The sequence below is a fragment of the Cricetulus griseus genome, chromosome 5 (assembly GCF_003668045.3).
Source record: "Cricetulus griseus strain 17A/GY chromosome 5, alternate assembly CriGri-PICRH-1.0, whole genome shotgun sequence".
Classification (NCBI taxonomy): domain Eukaryota; kingdom Metazoa; phylum Chordata; class Mammalia; order Rodentia; family Cricetidae; genus Cricetulus; species Cricetulus griseus.
The window spans coordinates 4,156,274-4,179,593 of NC_048598.1; the positions used below are offsets into that span (position 1 = coordinate 4,156,274).

At 46.0% G+C, this 23,320-nt stretch overlaps 1 protein-coding gene across 1 annotated transcript in view; it reads left to right on the forward strand.

The window, feature by feature from the left end:
- Rps6kc1 (ribosomal protein S6 kinase C1) overlaps positions 1–23,320 on the forward strand; it is a 124,423-nt gene that overhangs the window by 49,683 nt on the left and 51,420 nt on the right. Inside the window, 2 exon segments of the mRNA XM_027418705.2 lie at positions 12,202–12,317; positions 19,242–19,334. Coding sequence (XP_027274506.1) covers positions 12,202–12,317; positions 19,242–19,334 — 209 coding nt within the window.

The window sequence follows — 23,320 nt, forward strand, 5'->3', positions numbered from 1 at the left end:
TTGAGGCAGGAGAATTGCTTCAAGTTCAAGGCTAGCCTAGGCTACATAGCAACAATCTGCTTCAAATGAACAAAAAACCCAAAATAACAACACCAGAAACAGCAGCAAACAAAGGGATGGAGGAGGGGGTAGGATTTTCTTCTTTGGGTGTTTGACCCCTAGGTGTTTGCGTGTAGCCTTGGTCTCTTTGAATTCGGTCCTGGTGTTTGCTGTGTCCTTGGTGTCTGTTGGCATTTGTATATGTGTGCATCGGTGTCAGTGAAGCATGGGCATTTTCATCTGCTGCATCTTCCACAGGTGCCTGGGCCTCTGTTGGCTTCTGTTTCCTTACTGATTGCTCTTGGTGACTGTCCATCAGTCAGTCTGTCCGTCTGTCCGTCCGTCCATCCATCCATACCACCCATCTGTCCATCCATCTACCCATCTATCCACCCATTCACCCACCCACCCATCCACCCATCTACCTGTCCATCCACCCATCCTTCCGTCCATCCATCCCTTTTCATTTTGCCAGCTCAGTCTGCCCTTTACTTCATGCTATAATTCCTTCAGCATATTCTCTTACAGTTCCTGAACCATGTTTGTACTATTTGTTTTTCCTCTGCCTGTTAATGGACCCCTGTGTGTGGACCCCATTTTTCATGTTTCCTTTCGAGTCACCTGTTTCCTACCGTGCGCAGAACTTGACATGCTGGGTTCCATGGCAACTCGTTCTCTGGGCAGCTATTGCTGCTGTCTTTTGTTGTGTTATTTGTCACTCTGTTCATAGTTGTGTCTCAGCTGTGGCCTTGAGGTGTGTGGGGGGTAGTGCCTGTGTCCGTGGGTAAGGCAGTCTGCAAGTCTTCCACGGCTTTGGCCTTCTGCTTGTGGCAGACCACCCATTAGTGAGGATGAGTAGGTCCTCCAGCTCTCTGTGGCCCTGGGGCAAGTGTGCAACTTGTAAGACCCCAAGGATATTTGGGGGTGTACAGGGCATACTGTGGTTGTCTTGTTCCTCGATGCTGATTTCAGAGTCCTTACTTCCTTGAAGTTTCAATGGAGATACAAGGTAGATAGGTGAGTCCTCACAGCCACCATCGCATTAGGTTTGGGAGCAGATAGAAGTAACTCTGTGTTAAAATACCACAGGCCTTTGGTTTTCTAACTTTACACACACACACACACACACACACACACACACACACACACACACCCTTCAGTTCTTGTGAGAGAAGGAGATGGTACTTGGAGAAGGCAACAGGGAGCAGGGTCTTGAAGATTGTGGCCAGCAGCCATCAGGCAGAAGTGAGCTTGAAAGTACCAGATGAGTTTAAATGTCCCACCTGGGGTGTCACTTGACAGTGCGTGTGACACTGGACCCCATCATTTGACAGTGAGAGTCCAGCTGTTGAAAAGTGTCAGTCATATGTGTTGTTATATTTATACTATAGCTTGTAAAGTCGGAGACTTCTAGCCTCAGCATACTGGTAGCCTCACTCCCGGTTGGTACCTCAGTCTTGTGCTTCCTGCTGCCCTGGAACTGGCTCTGTGCCAGCAAGCCCCTCTAACAGGCTTGGCAGCTGGGCAACCGTCATTTGCTTGGCTGTGACATTTCTGGTCTTTGTGGAAACAACATGTTGACAGGTTCCTGTGGCCCCTCGTGGTCGCTCTTGTTCAGGAGAAGCAGTGTCACAGTGACAGTCCATTGAGGAACATAGGAGCTAGTCACCAAAGGTTCATATCAGATAGTTAAGCTTCTCCGTGTCTAACACACGGAACTTTGTCTGTGTGTGCTCCCGACCGCCAAGGCGGCGAGCTGCTGTACTGTGCCCATGCTTTTGCTTTCTCCCTTTGTGTTTTTAGTTCTCTTTAAAATGTATACACACTTATTTATTTTGTGTTTTTGTGTGACTATAACATAGCACACATACACACACGCACATGCGCGTGCACACACACTTGTATATTTGTGCTCTATGGTGTGAACATGGAGATCAGAGCTCTCTTCTCCTGTGGGTTCCAGGGATTGAACTCAAGTCATCAGGTCTGGCAGCAAGTATATTTACCTACTGGACCCCATCACTGGCCCTGTACTTGCTTTTTAGACAGGGTCTTACATAGCTTAGGTTGGCCTGGAACTTGCAATGTAGCCCAGGCTATCCCTATCCTCCTGTGTTTACCCCTAGAGCTGAGATTACAGGGGTGAGCCACCACACCCAGCTGTTTTTATTGTTGTTTGTTTCTATGGGGAGAAGGCACTGGGAAAACTTGAATAGAATCGTGCCTCTTGTAATTTTAGATTTAGTTGCCTAGGGAAACAGAACTTGAGAGGTCACATGCATTGGGCCATCAGGGTTCGTTATGATGACAGCAGAGAGGGGTGTGGTGTGGTCCCTGTGGGTTAGCTCAGCAGACAGCTGGCACAGGCAGAGTGGGTTTGGGAAGACCGGATTCTTCACTTGTCAGCTCAGCGCACACTGGGTGGGGCCGAGGAGCCACTGTGTTGCTCGGAAGCAGCACGGCCACTAAGGTGTTGACGACAGGGTGACTTTGCTGACTGTTTCCTATGGGTGGCAACGATGGGGTCCCCCAGGGTGGCAGTCAGGGGAAGAAAGTCAAGATTTTTATCACCATATGCTCCTTGGATTTTTCACTATTTTCATGTCAACCTTTATGCCGAGAGTTTCACATTTTAATGACAAAAATGTTCTGTGGAAATTATAGCTTGGGAAAAAGCAGTGTGCTTCCGCGCTTCAGAAAAAGCTAGGTAAAGCGCTGATGTGTGTAAAGTAGCTGTGGAGTTTTATATTCCGATTGTGTGAGCAGTAAACAGAGCATCTGAAATCACCACTTGCACATTGCAGCAAACACATCATCATCCGCTTAAAAAAGAGTTATAATTACAGTTGACGAAGCATGGACACCATAAAAAATGCATTAGTGTGGCTTGACACATTAATTACCTGTTTTTGCAGATGTTTTTATGTATTGTTGTGTGAACAGTTTACAAAATAATTATAGGAAAGTCATATGGAAAATAAACTAAGTGGGTGGCTTCCCATCTAAATATTTTCATTCATGTGAATCTGTGTGAGGCACAGCTGCCGTGCAGCAGAAGCCAGGGACAGAGAACTCACTCCCCAGGGTTGGGCAGGCGACCTCTGCCTCCAGCTCAGCACGCTTTTATATCTTTAGCAATACCGTTTGCAAACGTTCACCTCAGAGGACTGGATTAATCCCTGTGATTACTAAAGAAACCCTTGATTCCTATTGGAAGAAAGGTAAATATCCAGGAATAACGTAAGTCCAATTAAATAAAAAATAAACCTCAAACTCCAAGTGGAAAACTACTGTTGTTTTAGCACTGATAGGCTATTAGACTATTAGAATGTTCAAGAGAAAGTCTTGAACATTCGTCTGTGGTTCCAGCATAAGAACTGTGATCTGTAACTCAGAGCTTGCCATGTATTCATGATTAAACCTTCTGTGTGTAAATTGCCAAGTCCAGTCTCCCCGTTCTTGGTGAAAGTGTGAGTCTGGCTTTTCTCAGTGGCTAGCTTCCTGCAGTGAGTGACCTCAGAAGCGAGAGTCATTCACGAATTGCCGAACCGCAGGGCATGCCTTCTGTGCTTTTACAGGCCATTAAGAAAGGTATCTTTACAGCCGGGTGGTGGTGGTGCACACCTTTAATCCCAGCACTTGGGAGGCAGAGGCAGGCGGATCTCTGTGAGTTCGAGACCAGCCTGGTCTACAAGAGCTAGTTCCAGGTGAGCCTCCAAAGCTGCAGAGAAACCCTGTCTCTAAAAAACAAACAAACAAAAAAAACAAAACAAACAACAACAACAACAACAAAAAAAACAAAAAAAGAAAGATGTCTTTACAACTGTAGCTGTCAAGGAGGAGAAATAGTTGGTAGACTATACCCTACTCACTCATGCTTTCCAATTACTTAGAGTGCCCGTGTTTCTTGTTGATATTGTCTTGACAATTTCAAACAAAATTATGTCAAAATGTCATTTCTCCTTTTAGTGTACTCTTGCTCTTAGTACTGTGTTCTTTGAGGTTCCCCTGGGTTCATCTTAGCTACTTCGATCACGTCTTGTGTAGTCGGTGTTTTTTAGGAGGAAGGCACGCAGGTACAGGGAGGGGTAACAGAGGCACTTGTAGCTGTCAGGGTACAGTCTCTCCTCCCCCAAACTGGAGAAAGTCACAATTAGAAGTTACAAATGTGCCCCTCTAAGTCCTAAGTCCTGTGTCGTCCTGCCTGGGACATAGATAAGCCATCCTTTTTGTCTAGCACGTGTGTGTCGTGCTCCTGCATGAGCATCAGTCACCTGGGGCTTGATCACCAGATCCACTGTTTGTGGTATTGTAGTAGATTTATGTAGAGTTAGTTCTATTGGAGACCTGGGGTGTCCACTGGATGCCTTGAACAGACCTGTGGATAAGGTGGAGACCGCTGTTTTGTTTGTCAGACATTGTAACACCGGTGCAGCCATCCATGTGCGTGCTCAGTTAGCGAAGTGATGCCCTGTGACAGCACTGAGGACGCTAGCTAGCATAATGTCCAGGCCTCAACCTTGAAGGGGAGGGAGGGAGGGAGGGCCAGGGCTAAATGGAAGTTTTTCTCTCTAACTTTGTCTGTCACAAAGACCCCTCTGAGTCCTGTAGTTAGTTGACTTGAGCAGTCTAGTCCAGGGTGGGAGAGGTGCAGCTTCATGCTGAAGTGGCTCATGGGAGCTTCTGTGCTCGGGTTCTGAGGGTACCACATCAGTTTGGTTCTTAAGGAGGGGTGTGTGAGAGCTGGCTAGGTGGCTAAGCGCAGCAAGGCATTTCCGGCAAGGAGAGATTTGACTTCTGCAAGTTGACCTCTGACCTCCACTTGTGTACCGTGGCGCACACAATAAAGTAAATACGTGTAATTATTTTTTAAAGGGATGTGTTATGGAGCCTGTGAAACTTCTAGGATAGCAAATAATAAAATGCTTACAATTACTTGTCCATTTTACTTGATTTCAAAGGGAAAAAAATGAAGTTAGTATGATTCAAGAAAACAGTTACCAGGCGATAGTGACACACACCTTTAATCCTAGTACTTGGGAGGCAGAGGCAGGCAGTCGGATCTATGAGTTTGAGGCCAGCCTGGTCTACAGAGTGAGTTCCAAGACAGCCAAGGCTACACAGAGAAACCCGGTCTTCAAACAAACAAACAAACAAACAAAGAGAGAGAGAGAGAAAAAGAAAGAAAACAGTTGTGTTTGGAGAGATGACTCAGTTCCTAAGATCACTGACTGCTCTTCCAGAGGACCCAGGTTCAATTCCCAAGACTCACATGGTAGTTTACAACTCTCTGTAACTCCAGGTCCATGGGGTCTGATGCCCTCTTCTGGCCTCTGCAGGCAAAGCACCCACACATACAAAATGAAAACAAACCTTAAGAAAAGAGAAAACAGTTTTTGGGGTTGGTTCTTTTATAGATTGCTACATCTATTAGGATGATGTTAGAGATCCTTCCATATTTACCAGAAAGTCAGATATTAATTCGTATGGTTTTCATTCCAACTTTTCTTGTCCATATTATAAAGCACAACAGTCTTTTTGCATTTTAGCTGATAAGTTAATTAACTCTTATGTGTGGGGATGAGTAGGCGCTCCTGTGGAGGTTGGAGAGGGCCTTGATGGAGTTGGTTCTCTCCTTCCACCTTGTGGTCTCAGGGGTCAAACTCAGGTCATCAGACTTGGTGGCAGGTTGTCTTACTAGCCTTCCTTTTGAGTATTCATTCTCTGTCTGTCTGTCTGTCTGTCTGTCTGTCTGTCTGTCTGTCTGTCTGTCTGTCTCTCTCTCTCTCTCTCTCTCTCTCTCTCTCTGTCTCTGTCTCTCTCTCTCATCAAAATAACCTGTTAGCTACCAATCTTACTTGGTCTGTCTCTGTCTCTCTCTTCTCGGGATGTAGATGTCAAACTCCTGATTCTCCTGCCTCAGCCTCTTGGGCTAGGACCAAAGATATGTGCCACATGCTTGGCCAATTAGGTCTTTTAATGTTTCTTTCGATCCTTTAAAAAAAACATTTAATTTGAGAACATAAGAATGTTAGAAATTTAGGAGTTGCCAGAGTTTCTTGTCAGAGGTGTGGGTATAGCTCAGTGTGGGTCTTGTGCTGCATGCATGTGACACACTCAAGGCCCTGCTCAGCATAGCTCGTGTGTGACACGTTCATCTTAGCACTGAAACAAATGGATAGACCAGACCCAGCCAAAGAGCCAGTTTTTAGTCAGGTGTAGTGACACAGGCCTGCAATGTTCGCATTCAGAGGGGTGATCCTGGAAGATCCCAGTACTCAGGAAGCCGAGGCATGGGACCAGGCTGACTTACACAGCAAGACTGACTCTGTGCCCCCCACCCCCACCTTCCCGACAGGTTTTCCCTGTGTAGCTTTGGAGGCTGTCCTGGAACTCGCTCTGTAGACCAGGCTGGTCTGGAACTCACAGAGATCCGCCTGCCTCTGCCTCCCGAGGGCTGGGATTGAAGGCGTGTGCCTCCACTACTCAGCGACTGACTCTGTTTTAAAAACAAAACAAAAGCTGGGTGTGATGGTGCACACCTGTAATGCCAGTACTTGGGAGGAAGGTCATAGGCTGTCACGGTCTTTGAGACCATGTTTCAAAACTAAACGGAATAAAAAGACCCAACCCAGCTGGCCTTGAACTCGTGAACATCTACCTTGTTTCTGAGCACTGGAACTAAAGGTGTGTGCCAACACACACACACACACACACACACACACACACACACACACACACACACACGGACAGTGATGATGTTTTGAAAGAGAGAAATAAAAATCTTTTGGTTATTTCCTTTTAAAGTTGCAAAATAAAGACCAGAAAGAAAGAGTCGCCTGAGTGGCTCTGTGGGTGGCGGGGAGCACAGGACCCGCTGGTGCTGGCTTTCGGAGCACAGAGGAGCCTGGAAAACTGTGACAGACATGACATGGGAAGCATCCATGTGCATTGTTAGGACTTTTGCTTTAGCTGTTCTTGGTGATGTTTTCACTTCTGGGGTTATTTAACAACTGGTTTTGAGGACAACATTGATAGGGGATTGGCGCCATACAAATACAAAGCAGATTCCCCAACTGACCGGCTCTTGTAACACACTGAGTGCTGATGGCTTCACCTCCTGCAAGATGTGCAGATGCGTAAACCATTCCTTCTCTCAAGGCTGCCTTTTGTTTCAGAACACTTAACGCAAGGCGGAATCGGTAGGCTGCATCTGAGAAGAACAAAGCATCATTAAATATAGTCAATCATCACTTAAAAACTGTAGCCATCAAGGCCATCTCAAACAACAGCATTCATTTATGTGACCCAGTTGTAAAACAAAAACAAAAGAAAAAGTAAAGAAAAAGCAACAAACACTGCAGTGTACATAGATGGGCCTGATGCCCTTGCTGAAGTGATGAAGCCCCAGGAAGCTGGAGACTTCCCTGTGGGCCCTGCCGGGGCAGAGGAGAGCTCAACCATAGGGTGTGCTCAGGAGAGTCCAGTGTGGGGACCAAGTTCTGTGCAGGTGGCAAACATCTGGCTAACACACCCCGGAAGCCTCTGGAACTTGCTGGTGAGGGACACGTCACAGCCACCTGTCTTTGGAGAAGTCAGAGCTGGCCAGTTCTGCATTCAGCAGTGAGGGCAGATGAAGTATGGTGGGAAGACCTGCTCCTGACATGGGTGGCGAAACTGGGTTTTGTTTCCTGCCTGATTTAGAACATATTCTTTGCTCTTTGGTAGATACATGAGAAAAGACTCTGGTTTCCAAGTAAATTCTGCGACAGCCAAGATGTGTGAAAGATGTTTTCTCCCCTGCAAGAACCATTTTTTTCCCTCATAGTCATACTGCTACAACTTTTTTCTCAGAATTACGTCAAAATGTAACCTGCCTCCCGCCTGCCCGTCCACCCTCCCCCCCTTCCACCCTTCCTCCCTCTCTTCCGTCAAATTATGTAGCTTCTGAACCAGATTCTTCCATGTTCCTTTCAAAGTGAGGCCGTAGCTATGAGCTCTAATGTTCTGTGCATTTGTCTGTTTGCCTGGGTGTCCCCTGACTCTACCAGCTGTGGTCCTGTGCACCTTCTCGTGTTTAGTTTTCTTCTTTGTTGCCTACTTACTGTGCTTGTCCTTGCCTTGTTTGTTTGTTTGTTTGTTTGTTTTTTCCTTCTTCTTGTTCTACTCAAAGAGGACAGTCAGTTTCAAGTTCTCTTCCTTTCCCCTTTCTGTGCCACATACTGTACGGGGGCAGCTTGATTGTCCAAGGTCAGCTGGACCCATGGCTTTGTGCCTGAGACTGGCAAAGCTGCTCACCTCAAGTCAGCTAAGGAGCAGAAAGAGCAGAGAGGGACCCGGGACAAAAACCCCAGTCCAGTGACCTGCTTTCTCCAATGAGACCCTATTTCCAAAGGTTTCTGTCACCTTCCAGCAGTGGAGTCACATGGGTGACTGGGGAGGTCAGAATCTCAGGAGTAGCAATTGCTCAGCGGCTGCACCCAGCTGAGACCAAGCCTCACCACTTAGGTCTTTGGAACAGACCTCACTCTCGAGGCAGGAGGCTTGCAGCAGGCAGGTTGGGGTAACTAAAAAGTTTTGAAGGCCAATGAATCAGTTCGTTCACGTATCACTTTTCTCATGGCTATTTATTCTTCAATGAAGGGGGTTCCTCTCAAAAGCTCTCTTTAGGTTTTCAACTTGAAAGTTCTAATAATTTTCCCAAGATAAACTCTCTCTTAAAGTTCTTTTTCAAAAGTTCTCCTTAAAAATTCTCATAGAGTTCTTTCTGAAAGTTCTCCAAAAGTTCCTTCTAAAAATTCTTTCAAAGTTTCTTTTAAGAATTCTCCAAAAGTTCCTTTTCTTCCTACAAGGATTCCAGTTATATACCCACAGACACGTTTAACAACTCTCTGACAACTGTGCGTCTCTCAGAGCCAGGGAGGTAGATAAGATTTTGATAAAAGTGTCTCATGTCTTGGCAGGGCAAACTCAAGTCTCAGAGGGAATGCAACTTGCAAAATGTGCAGTTAACTGATTGAAGGAGACTTCTCAGCGCTATATCAGAGGGAAAAACTAAGGCTACGTAGTGTGAGATCTAGAGACTGCTGCTTCAGTCTCGGTGAGCGGTGGGGCACTCTTACCACTGACACCCAGGAGAAGGAATTCCTTTCTCTGGGGCCTATTTGAGAATGCAAATCACCCAGTATATATTCTATATACAGCCCAATCATATTAACAAACATTCTGGAGTTGATACCTAGAATGTTAATCGCTACTTCTGTAATAAGTGATAAAGGCTCCCAACACCTCACCCCAAAATTGGAACAGGATCACTTAGGTGCAAAACCTCACATTACCTCTCAAACCAAGAAAAGTATTTCTCGTCCTGAGCTTTTGTTTTTAGTTATCAAAGAGAAGAAATAGCTTTTTCCATAAGTAGAGTGTGGGTCAATGACAGGGCTCATGGTCATGGCTTCTTGTGTTATTTAACATTCCTATGGTCTAGCATAGAGAGAGTGTGTCCTTTGTAAAACATCAGAGTTATGTCTAGAGAAACGCAATTTTTAACTTTCCTTTTATATTTAACTCAATTTTTATGTGACACTAGAACTTTTTGGCAGGACAGTGATTGTATTCACATGGTCCCCCAGAAGTCCTCTTAATAGGCTGTAGATGTGACTAGGAGAGGAGTCTAGTCAGTTGGCTTATGCCATCAGAGTCTGAGTAGACACAGTGGCTGTCAAGCCTGGGGAACCAATAAGCTGGATGGCTTGGGACAAGACCGGCCAGTGGCTTTGTCTGGAAGCTTCTGGGTGAGTTGCTGGGAGCACATCTAGAGGCTGGAGGATCTAGAGGCCGGTGTCATTGTCAGGGTAAGTGGGAACTCACCCTGCTTCGGAAGGATGGGGCTGTGCAAGGAAGCTCCCTTCTGCTCCAGTCCCCCACCCCACGGGCCTGTTCAGGGCGATTCCCCACCTCAGCTGCCTTCCCCACATGTCCATCGTCTCTGGAAACACCTTCTCAGACATCCAGAGATCTGCTTATCAACTTTCTGGGGAGTGTTTAAAGAGTCAACCCAGTCATCTTGACAGCTAGGATTAGCCATCAGTCTTGAATAGTGGCAGTCTTTCTTCTTTGAGTGCCAAAGGCCAGTGAAAATTTTGCTTCATCAGAGCCATTAGTTTTTACTCAATTAAAGTCTGTCTGAAGCCACATTTGCGAACAAGGTGACGAGTTAGAACTGTGCTGGGAATCTGCAGCTTTATCTTTGTGTTCTGGTCTGGCCCACAGGCACCGCGCGGCAGCTCTCTGCAAGGGCTGGTCTTCATCTGTGGCTGCTGATTGCCAGTCACCGTGGCCTTTGAAGGGCTGAGTGGAGGAATCACAGAATCTGTTTGTGGAAGATGCATTCTGCAGGCCTCTCAGTATTTCTGCCATGTTTGTAGTTTCCATGGAATTGGGCCACCATCAGCAGCAGGGGTCCATTTCAGCACTGGCTTCCAGTCCTTGTTTCTCTGTTACTATGGAGACTGCCTAGAAAGTGGCAGAAAAGCCAAAAGTTTGAAACAAAAAACAAAAAAACACACCAGCAATTCAATAACAATATATGACTGGCACTGTATGTGGCTGTAGCCATGTATTCCATAACTCAGCGTGACCCTCAAGTTAGCACGTGACACAGGCGCAGTACTTTGAACAGAGCCAAGTTTGAAGCTCAACAACTGGGGTGGAACCCAGGTGAACAGAAACGCTGAACAGAGGCTGAAGTCAGAGCCTGCTGAATATCACCTATATGTGAAGAGCAAGTGGGGGGTGGGCATCACAGTCCCAAACGGTGAGCCCAGTCACATCCCGGGGCGCAGAACCGGAGAGCAGCACCGACTGTGTGAGATACCATGTCTAAAGCGCACGGCAGCTATTAGACAATTTTGGTGTATAGTGTGTGTGTGTGTGTGTGTGTGTGTGTGTGTGTGTGCGCGCGCGCGCGCACGCGCGCTCGTGCCTGCTTGCGCTTGTGCTCCTGGTACTCAAGGAACACCGTGGAATAGGGGGCACAAAGATTGAGCCAGAGGCCCAGGAATTGTACCATAAGACAGTGTCTTCTGTGTATGACAAGGAAGCTGCACTTAGGAAACATCAACTCTATGGTCACCTAAACGAGATCTGCACGGCGACATCACCAGTGACATCCAGCTGGATGAGGGAAGCATGAATGCTGAGAAGGAGAGAATGGGTTTTCCCCAGGGAAACCCCCAGTTGTGAGTGTCCAGTCCCAAACAATCTGCACTAGACACACACACACACACACACACACACCACACCACACACACACACACACACACACACACACACACACACACGCATGCACTCACGCACACACACACACCACACCACATACTCACACACACACCACATACCCACACACACCACACATACACACACACTACATCACACATACATACACACAAACACACCATGTAGTCTTTGGGGGACCGTTAGTCTTTGTTCGTCCTTGAATGACATGGTGCTTCTTAGTCACACGGGTCATCCCACTCTGGAGAGGAAGGGGCCCAACACTCAAAAAACTCTTTTGAGGTCTTGAGAACTTGGAGGCTGTTTTTAGGAAACAGACCCAGATGTCTTAAATGAGGTACATATAATGTCAGGGTTTCAGGCGCATTCCTGCTTTCCTATGTCAGATGAGTGACAGCTAGTTGCTAATGAAACAACCATGAACCTTATACAACTCGGTGAGATTTTCATTCAGAATTACCTGAGGTGGTTTTCTTCTTGGGCTGGTCTGCATGTTTGTACAGTCTGCAGCCTGTCAGTCCCATGTCACCGCTCACCAAACAGGCGTCATGTTTGCTCCTAGTTTTGAGCAGGAAATTCAGTACTGCCTGAACTGGGGTTCCCTTCTCACCCTCAGAACTTTGTACAGTTTCATGTATACCTGGCTCTCCCTAATGTGCTGAGTTTCAGTACACGTTTAGATAGCCGTCTGTCAGCTTTGGGCAAATGAGACCCTTGAGGGGTAAGGTTGAAACCATTTCTAAGTTTGACTCCAAAGTTACAGATATTAAGAAGCCTTGGAGTGGGTAAAAAGAAGTAAATTACTAGATGTGGCAAAAAGTGCCTGTTTCCCTCTCACAAGGCCAGACTTGTGCTTTGTCCTCTCAGGAGAGTCAAGCCCCACACGACGGGAGGCTGTGAAGAGAAGGACAGCTGAGTACCTCATGCGTGCAGAGAGCATCTCCAGCCTCCGGGCCTCACCTCAGCTCGACGCTGGACTGCAGGTATGCCAGGGCCTTCTCTTTATGTTCTTTGCTTTTTTCTCTCTACCTTTCAGCTTTATTTATAACTAGAATATTTGAGTAGTTTGGTTGTCAGAACTTTTCTGTAATTTTCTTAAGTTGTCAGAAGGGAAGCCATGAGAATAGAGTAAGAGGGCTTGCTTCTCACCCTTAGCCTTCCACACGTTGTCTCTACCCTGGGCAGGTGAGGACAAGAGTTTAAGGAAGGAAGATTGATTCTGGCTGTCTAGGCGGTCATGGCAGGGAGGGGCATGGAGGCAGAAGCAGCTCAGAGCTTGCTCACATCTACGAGGAGCAGGAAGCAGAGGGGTGAGTGCGGCCTCTGTGGGCTTGCATCTTTTCCTCTTTTCCTGAATGTGTGGTGCTGCCCACATTCAGGGTGGGCTCTCCCTCTTCCTTCAAACCTCTCTGGAAGCATCTTCATAGATGCCCCAGCAGTGTGTCTCCTAGGTGATTCCAAGTATGATTGACAGTGCGGATAAAGCATCACACGTGCATTGTCCTAATCTCACCATCGTGTAAGATGCCATGCTTATTGCCCACACCCCTGCTCTTGAACTTCAGAAGTCACAGCTCTCCTGCACCCCGAGCTTGTGAAGTCACAGTTCTCCTGCACCCCGAGCTTGTGAAGTCACAGCTCTCCTGCACCCCGAGCTTGTGAAGTCACAGCTCTCATGCACCCTGAGCTGCTGTATCAGTTATGTTGAAACTGTCCTGTAAGGATCTGCTGTGAGGCTGCCTGTAGCTGCTGAGGCACAATAATGTAGGGGTGTTTTGGGCTATTTGGGACTGCCCCAACCCTGTCTGCATGGCATAAAGTTTTAGAAACACTATTATTTATTGCTTTTATGTCAGGTCTATCTGGGTTTGGCCAGTTTCTGGAAGTAGCTTTTTTATTTTAAATTCTTACTAAGGTTTTCTGTAAATGGGAAAAAGTGTTTAGTTTATTTCCTTAATTGATCCAAGGGGCAGGTAGTCTTGGTATATTCTGTGACTTGAAGCCATGAAAGACACAACAAAAATTCTTTAAAAATTGTAGTTTTTAGTGTGTTAGAGTTTCTGTGTGCACACATATGTGCACACATATAGTGGGATTGATTCTCCCCGTGTTGGTCTCAGGGATTAAATTCAGGCTGTAGACTTGGTGGCAAGTCCTTTACCCACTGAGCCATCTTGTGGGTTCTGCACATGCTTTGGCACAGACACACCTAGTGTCTGTTTCTGCATCTGGAAAATGAGGGTGGTCATGCTCCTTTTGGGCAGTTGCTATGACTATTCCTAACTATGGATGCAGAGCTTCTGTGCCCCACAAAGCAAGTGTCTTCCTTCTCCATTTTGCTTTAGGAACAGTGATGGAAATATCAAGTAACATAGTTGCTGTACTGACTCCATCCTGTACGGCTGTAGTGTCCTAAGGATGCCCCAGTAGTCATTCTGAACGTCACCAATGCTACCTTCTATCCCTCCTGTGCATCTCTGGTCAGTGTCCTACCTGCTTTTCTAAGGTTTACTTTGTTAGCCCACCCTGACTGCAATGGTTTGTGACATGCTGTCCATGCATGTGCATACTTGCAGTCACAGCAAATAAACACAAGTCCTCCTGGGTAGCTCTGGATTTGGATAATCAACCACTATGTAGATGAGTTAGAGCCTCACTTTAAGAATAACTTGAGGCTACTCATTCATTAACCGTCTTTTAAGACTTGGTATGTAGCAACCCTGCAGACACACGTGGGACCTGCACAGAGCATGGCATAGCTCTCTTCTTGCAAACCTTACAGCATGACTGAGCACAGCTCTGTAGAACTGACACAAGAGTGGGGAATTGTTCCCGAAGGGCAAAAGTGGCAACCACTGATTCTGATCTCGTAGGGAATTTGTGTTTGTTTCTGGATGAGGGCAGCTGGAAGAGAGAGTAGACATGGTATCTTTCTTTATTGTAAATATTTGCCTTTCATTTCCCACCTGTGTGTTTTCTGTGAAGTCTGCCTCCACACTGCTTAGGAGCAGGCTTGAGATTTTCTTAAGATCAGCCAGGCGAACCTGTTGTTTCTCTCCTTTAACTGTCTTTGGGTCTGAATTTCAGTGGACATGATGAGGATTGGTGTGAGTGATTCTGCCCTTTTCTCAGTGTGGTGCAAAGGAGAGGTAACTTCTCTGGTGCAAACATCTCCTTGTAGCTGCTTCAGTAGAAAAAGGATTCCTTTGGGGGCTTTAACATTGTTGGTCTCCATCTTCTTCTCTGGGGTCTCCCTCTTCTTCTCTGGGGGCAGTGGCTGCTCCCTCTCTCTGCCCAGGCATTTTCTTCATTTTATTTAACTTGGAAGCCTCGGCGCCTCTTAGGTGGTAAATGTAGAAAATCTAAACTTCCCATTATTTGTAATTATATCCTTTGCAAACAAATGTTGGAAAAGAAACCAGTAGAATACTCTCCCAGCTTTTTCCCTCATACCTGAAAGCTCCTAGAAAACTGGGGAGGTAGGTTTCTGATAAAGATAGAATCTTGACTGAAGGAGGCAGGTTGCTTTTATTTTTGCTTTTCCAAATTGTGAAAGATTTAAAATAGCATTTTTGCCTAAAGAAAAATGTAAAATCAATTACATTTAGAAAAGGGATAGTAAATTATCTAAATGGAGAACATAGAACATGTAAATCCATTTTGCCCTGCAGTTACTAGGGCGAGTGAATGTCACCATGTGCGGTGATGTACAGTGTTCTGAGGTCCTGCAGATTCTGATGCCAACCGTGAGGATGGCATCGATGGTGCATCTGTGTTTGCTGATGCTGTTGGCTTACCCGCCAGGTGTCATTGGAAGATACTGAAACTCAGCGAGAGGTGGCTGTAGGGTATGGGACTCAGTAACAGGTGGTTAGGTGTCAGGTATGCCAGCCATCTAAGGGAAAGAGGCTGAACTAGTCATTTGCTCAAGAAGTCTTTGAAAAGCTAGAGCTCTGCAGAAGAGCTGTGTTCAGGGACCCCGTGTCCTGCATGTTGAAGTTCCAAGCTCAGGCATTGATTGATTGATTGATTGATTGACTGGACATCTCTCTCTCTCTCTCTCTCTCTCTCTCTCTCTCTCTCTCTCTCTCTCTCTCTCGCTCTCTCTCTCCCCCTCCCTCCCTCCTCCCTCCCTCCCTCCCTCCCTTCTCCCCCTCTCTCTATCAGTCATCTATCCATCATCTATCTAAGGCAGAGTCCTTCCCTGCTGGCCTCCAGTTCTCCCTACTGCAGGGTTATAAGTATCCACTGATGCCCTCAGAGTCTGGATTCTTGACACCCTTTCTTTCCTCTTGTTTGTTAGTGTCTTTCCCCAATACTGATGTCTGCTGCGCTGGTGTTCTGAGTGGGGCTGGTGAGCCAGCATCAGGGAGCCTGTGGGACGTACAGAGTCTTAGGTGCCCTCCTACACCTGGCTTTTCCCTTTGGAAGGTCCTCAGACAGGGCACATAAACACTGTTGTAGAGGAACGCTGCTCCTGCAGGTGTGTGGGTGGACATTGCACAGAGAGAACACTGAATAAGAGACCTGGGTAGCTCAACTGGCAACTTAACAAAACACAGAACTCTAAGGAGAAACCAGGCAGTCTTCACTTAGCCTTTTAGAGGACAGAAAGAGCAAGCAGAACTTTACTGTGTGCTAAGTACAGGTACTGGCTGTGGAGAGTGCTACAGGGAGCTCTGCATCCCAGCTGTCTAGGCCTTGTCCAGTTGAGCAGATCTTGCCGTCTCTGTCTTAAACCTTCCTGTCTCACCTCTCTTGTCTGTGCTTAGTCCTGGTGTAGATGAACCTAACCATTCTTTTTTGACATCATCTGCTACAGTAGCCCTTACCTATAAGAGAAGCACTCTTTTTACATCACAGGTCATCAGCTATGTCACCTAGGAAGTCATTCCCTGCTCCTTGGACACAGTGCTGCTGTTAGCACTGCTGGTAATGAGTTTATTATTTCATTCATGTAAGGACAGGGTGTCTTGTGTAGCCCTGGTTGGCCTCATCTTCTTGGTAATCCTCCTGTGTCAACACCCTGGGTGCTGGGATTACAGGCGTGCACTACCTCCCTGGATACAATTGTAGGTTGTTCCTCTCTTGGGTTACTAGCCTTTGTCATCCTAGACGCTTGACTGCATTGCTTCGCAGCTTCCTCTGTTAGAGAGAGAAGAGGACCTGGGGTGTGGATTTCATCCCTGCAGCCTCCTTCTCTTAAATTGTGTGGATTTCCTTTCCTTTTGCTGCCCATAGACAGGCATAGGTCTGTGGAGTTACACATGGTTTACATGCTGCTACATAAAAAAAAGAAAAGGCTTTTAAGAACAAGTGTTTATTTTTGAGTATTTCATATGTGTGTACAATATATTCATTCCTCACTTCTCCCAGATCCACTCCCCACTTTCATTCCCACCCTCTTCCAATTTTGTGTCCTCCTTTATGGCCCATGAAGTCCAAGTGCACTCTCCATGTCCTCATGGGCGTGGGCCCAGGTGTGTGCCCAGGTCTTCCATTTTCTTGGTAATGCAGCAGGGAGTGTCTGCATGTCTGCATGTGTGCACGTGTGCACGTGTGCACGTTTTTTATCTGTGTGCTGTGGAGTAGAAAGATTGCCAGCGGTAAGGTGGGGAGCTGAGGTCTGTCTAGGATGCCACTGTCTCTCTTTGTGAGGGAAGCAATTCCCTATCCCAAGTTTCCCTTTACTCAGGAGTGAAATGGGTATTTTTAGAGCGCTTCTTATGAGTACCACACAGTGGGGGTTGGGGTTGGGGTAAAGATGAAGTCATACAGCATAAATCACATATAGGAAGAGACTTCCTATAATAGTGCCCACATGGAACACTAATACCATGATATACATTTGTGTGCATAAACATGCATTCTCCTAGATTTTAAACTCTTAAGGAGGCAGCAATGCATCCATTTTCTGACATCTACTTTAGTTCCTAATGATGTGGGGTATCAAATAACATTTGTTGAGGCATCTAAGAGGTCCAGATCTTGTCATTTGGAAAAGATTATTATTGTCCAGTACAATTGAGATACTTTCTCAAGTCGAGTTATCTCTAAAACATACAAGCTGAGGTTAAGGATGCCTCTGTCGGTAAAGCATGAGGACTCTGGATCCCAACACCCACATAAAGAATTGAGTATGGCACTGTATGCCTGTAACCCTAGCACAGGGGACTCGAGGACGAGACACCAGGATCCATAAAGCCATTCACTGAGCTCCAGGTTTAGTGACAGACCCCACCCCCTAGAGTAAGATGGAGAGAGACCGAAGAAGGCATCCAGTGTTGGCCTCTGGCCTCCACATGCATGTACACACACACACACACACACACACACACACACACGCACGCACGCACGCACGCACGCACGCACGCACGCACGAGCACACACACACAGCCTTAGCCAGATGTAGTGCACCTCTGTAATCCCAACATGTGGGAGGTAGAGGCATGAGGACCCAGGGTTCGAGATCAACCTTGGATACAAAGCAAACTCAAGGCCAGCCAGCCTGTGCTGCATGAGCCCCTGTCTACAAAATCTAAACCAAACCAGATACCTCACCCGTCCTCCAGCATCGGCCATCCCAGATGGTCTGGATTCAACCTTTGCTCTGTACACCCAGGACAAGGAAACAAGTTGGAGGTGATAAGAATGCTTTTTTTGGACAGTTTCCCCATTAAAACTGCCCCCAGTGACCTCAGGCACCCTCCTTGCTGGCTTCCCTCTGCTTCCTCCTCTCTTTTCCTCTGTGTTTGCTCAGCCACCACCTCAGCTGCTGCTACAGACCCCACTACCCCCAAACAAAACAAAACAAAACAAAACAAATGAGGGTGATCGGGGTGCAGTTCTTCTTCCCAGGAGCTCTGTCTGGATGTGCTCATCTGCACAGGGGCATAAGTGTCCCAAGCTGCATCTCGGTAATTCCCTTAGAATGCTGAGTGGTTTGCCGTTCCCTCTCTGGTCTAATCTAGTTTGTTGAAAGGCCTTCTGTCCCGTGTAACAGGCTTTATGTCCCCCGACATTTTACTGTGAGGAGTAATTACAGAAGTCCTTTCTGGACAAAGTGCCAACTGGAGGTGTCATGAGTGTTTCTCTTCTAATGGCTTAGTTTCCTGCAGGGGTGTGTGTGTGTGTGCGGGGGAGCTAACTGGAGTCTGGAGTTAATACTGTTTGTAACTGTCACACTCAAGCAGCCTTTTCTCAGGCTTACTGATCTCTTCTGTGGCTAATAGACTGTTTCCCACAGCACAGATACTCAAATATTTGAAGAAAAGTTCTTTTTCTCGTAAATCATCCCAACCTTTGTTCTAATAATTACTGGTTATATTGATGGGGTGTTTATTTTTTTCGCCATTGTTTGGTGATTTTTCTGGTTGAACTCAAATGTGCCTAATCTTCTTAAGACATGGTATTTAAGGATCTAAGTGCTTACTTTATGTTGCAAAGAAACACTAAAGGAGTATAGTTTCAAGGCAAGAGGATGCCTTATGCCCTTCTGTTCCAAGTGAATCTGTTAATTACTTTTTTTTCTTTGTTTCCTTCATCTAAATTACTTTTGGTCTGTGTGGGGTTAACTCAAGGTTGTAGCTGACTCTGCCCACTTACTGGATAGATATTTTCATGCTAGCTCTAAAAACAGTATCTGCTCATTAACTTTTCCTTTTAAAAACCTGTTTTCAGTGCTGTGACTTATTTACTTGGGCTTTTGTCTTGCTTTTTTGTTTTGATTTTCTTTATTTTGATTTTTTTTATTTTACATTACAGACAAACAGCAACTTTCTCCTTTTATCTTCCCTTCTCTGATTTATGATAAATTTAGTTTCCTTTGGCCTGACGTTTGCTTCAGTAGGCAGTCTTCCTTCAAGTGCCTCCCCGATTGATGTGTAATCTTTGATATCTCCTATTAGCCTCCAGGACCACTAGGTTCAAGGCCCCCTTGGAACCTAAGGAGCCCCGCCGAGGAGCTGAAGGCCTTCAGAGTCCTTGGGGTGATTGACAAGGTAATTCTTCAGTGTCTCTTCAAGAGTTCAGTCATAAATGGACTGCATGCTGACATTCTGCCTTTGAAGCTGTGGATCTTAAGGATATGAAACAAAAGGGGAAATGACTCAAATGCATCCGCACTGTAAAATAACAGAGCAGCAGGGGGAGCTGAAACCCCGGCCACTCGCATAAGGTCATGTGGAGCACGCTGTGCCAAGGAGAAGGTGTGTATTTGTTGGCATTCACTTGAGTAAGGGGACTTTACTTTTCCAAGGTGTGGTGGTCGGATGCTGCAGTTTGTGCCGCTTACATTTGTGAGTCTGAAGCTGTTAAACAATCATTTTAACGGTCATAAAGAAAGATGGAATTCCTGGTAGCTGTCGTTTATGAGCACCTACTATGTGTCCACCCCATATCATGCATGCACACAAAGCTAGGTGATGTGTCAATCATGTCAAATGTTTATCAACACTGAGCCTGTCAATTTGGAAATACTAGATCGTTCTACCGTTATAACATTAAAGAAAATGCCACTTAATGTTGACACAAACGAGTCTGGACCCCTCCTTGACCACTCGTCATTGTTTCTGAAAAACCTTAGTGTTGTTCGTTTTGGTTCATCGGATGCCACTTGGCTTCGGCAGTGCTCTTATGGGTCCTTGTTGCACTCGAGCGATCTGCGGTGCAGCCTGGGCAAGTGCTCACAGTTTGAAGGGTTCCAGAAAGAGCATCAAGTCATAACCTGCACCAAGTAAGCTTCATTGTCTCAGATAAAGCAGCACAGATGAAGTCTGAACCTGAAGAAGTCTATGCAGTAGGGCCTTTGGAGTTGTTTCAGTGTAATATTCTGTGACTTCCTGTGGCCTTTGCATTATGGGGAGCGTTCTGTTTGAGAGTAGACTGAACCAGACAGTAACTGGGTGGATTCAGGTGCTGGGACTTTGGTACAGACACGCCGTCTCATTCCTGTCAGACTTGTTTCTTATGACTCTGTGAGACTGTTGTTTGTGCTGTGAGCCTCAAGTCACACGAAGTTCTGGAAGTTCCGGGAGCCCCACAGAGGCAGACCACCGCTGTCTGTCTCTATCAGCCCGCGTCTCTCAGGCAGGTGCTGTTTTCTTGAGCTCTGTGTCTGGGAACCAGTCACCTCTTCAGGTAGTCTTAGTTCATAACATCATAACTGCTGGTGAAATACAAGCAGGCAGATCTTAAAGTTTGGATTGTTCAAGGTAAATTCATTTCTGTTGTACTGAGGAATACCTTAAATTTGAGTTTTAGAAACTTGGGATTTGGGAGAGAGGTGTTGAATAAATTCAGGCCTAGAAAACACAGAGTACGACAGGGCTGATCTGGGCCAGCAGTTTCTCTGATTCTGTCTCATTTTAGTGTCTGCTATTGTGAATTATCTTAAGTTGTTTATTAACTTAGCAAGTTCAGTTTTGTATTAAACCTCATTAGGAAATAAAGTTTGTAAACCTTTATCCAGAGAGCAAATGAAACAGTGTTCTTGTTAGTGTCTACACTGCGGAGCTCACGAGCACAGTGCTGTGCTGTTTTACTTCTCACCGTGTTCCCTGTGCCTAGAATTATGTCTAGCACACCATAGGCCCTCAAAGCAGATGCTGAATGAGTGAAGTGAAGAATTTAAAACATGTCACAGAGCGACACCTACTGGTGTAACGTGGGGCTGCTCCCTAGAGCCATTCTACAATGCGTATCTCCTTATAGCCATGGCTGTTTGTTGGCTTAGTGTTCCAATGGAAGGAAGTGATCTTCTGTTTCTTAGTTGGGATTGTTAAACCCTTTATGCAATAGGGAGTTGGAGCAGTTGGACTCTTAGAGTATAGACAAACAGGCGCCCATTTTGTTGCAGAAGTGATCAGGCTGGTGAAGACCTTCAGAGTTCTGTCACAGGAAGACCAGATGGAGAAAGCGAGCATTTTCACCTGGTCAAATAAGTCATGTGTAGACTTCAGGTATTCGAGGGCTGGAGCTCTGTTATGCTTGCTTAAACCTAGAGGGCAAGAGGGGTACCGGTTATGCTGGGACAACAAGTGCATGCTGGCACCAGGAAGGACATTGGAGCTGCTTGTTAGTGTCCACTTCTTTCCTCTCCTCCCAGGAAGTACCTAGAACCAGAGAAGTTCAAGCTGCAGAGAGAAAGAGAGAATTGGATGCATGGTTAGAAATACCTGTTTTCTTCCTTAGTTTTTCCTCTGTTTCTCCTTCCTTCCTTCCTTCCTTCCTTCCTTCCTTCCTTCCTTCCTCTTCCTCCTTTTCCTCCTCCCCTCCCCCTCCTCTTCTTCTTTTTACCTGAGGCAGGGTTTCTCTGTGTAGCCCTGACTGTCCTGGAACTCTCTCTGTAGACCAGGATGGCTTTGAACCAGGCAGCTTGCCTTTGTCTCCTGAGAGTAAATGTGTGCACCACCACTGCCCAGCTAGAAGAGAATCTTTGAAGGTTTAGTGTCTTAGCCAAAGCTGGACCAGATAGGCACCTTCTGAGCTTCTTGTCAGAAGAATGGCAGTGGAGGGATGCTGTGGATGGGTGAAGCAAAAACCTACCATATTGGGTAAAGATGTGTCTTCATCCCAAACTGTAATACCACAGTCAGTGTTAAATATGAGGAACAGGAGCAGCATGTGGCCTACACGCCAGCTGCCAGGTCTCTGCATTTGCAGGGAGGCCACTGTGCCTTGTGGTTTTGATTGCCAGGGGCAGCCCCTGTGTCGCAGGCTCCCGGTCTGTGCAGGGTTCTGTGTTCTCTGTAAATTATTTAGATCTCCACTCAGAAGGTACTGGATGCTTTCTTGAGTTGACAGTTTGGGTTTGAAGCCAGATCTGTCTCGTTCTAAAATTGTAACAAATCATTGTTAGAACTGGATTGTTGTAGTCATGACGTCCACACTTCCTGTCAACCTTTTCTATTCATTCTCAGTAAAATTTCATACAAGCAATTATGCCTAATGAACTTCATTCGGTATGTGAGAGACATTTTTAAACCTACAGAAGCAGAAAATCCCCACAGTTACCAAAAGGACTTAGTTTATTACTAATTGAATAGCTAAGTCATGATCTCATTTATCTTTAATACCTACAGCACATGGGAAGTTTACAGATTCCTGGTGCCTCCAGACTATACCATTTTATAGACAAAATTATTGTGTTTGTACCTATTGATTAACAATTCAAAATTCACCATGTACATGATTTATGTTTTTGATTACGAACATCATTTTTTTTTTTTTTATTCAATCCAGTTGGGAAGTGTTATTCTCAGTTATCCTGATATTTTCAGGTTACTCTGCATACACTGTAAGCCACTCAACTGTCTCCCTGTCGCTTGACCCTAGATTGCTTTGTTGTTTGCCTCTGCTGGTGCTGAGTATGCCAGGGGACAGATCATCTCCTCCTATGATTTTATTTATTTATTTATTTATTTATTTATTTATTTATTTATTATGCATACAACATTCTGCTTCCGTGTATATCTGCACACCAGAAGAGGGCACCAGATCTCATAACGGATGGTTGTGAGCCACCATGTGGTTGCTGGGAATTGAACTCAGGACCTCTGGAAGAGCAGTCGGTGCTCTTAACCTCTGAGCCATCTCTCCAGCCCCCTCCTATGATTTTTTAAAAAACTTTTTTCAGAGTTGGAGGTAGGAGGACAAAACGGTGCACCCGTGTGTCCTTCCCCTCTCCCACCGGTACCAGCCTGTCCACGTCAGTGACCTGGGGAACCTGCTGCCTCCTCCCAGCCTGTATGATACCCTGTTAGTGACCTGGGGGAGCTGGCTGGCTCACGTCTCCTCCGGTAGCACCTGCCATTTGCTGGATTAGAATGTGGACCTGAGGTTGCTGGCGAGGCTGTGGATGTCAGTCCTTGTGGTACGCATCCCTTCTGTTTCTGAGATGCTGATCCGTATTTAAAAAAAGAGGCTATTTATGTTAATTTTATATGTATGACTGCTTTACCTACATGTATGTCTGTGTACCATGAGT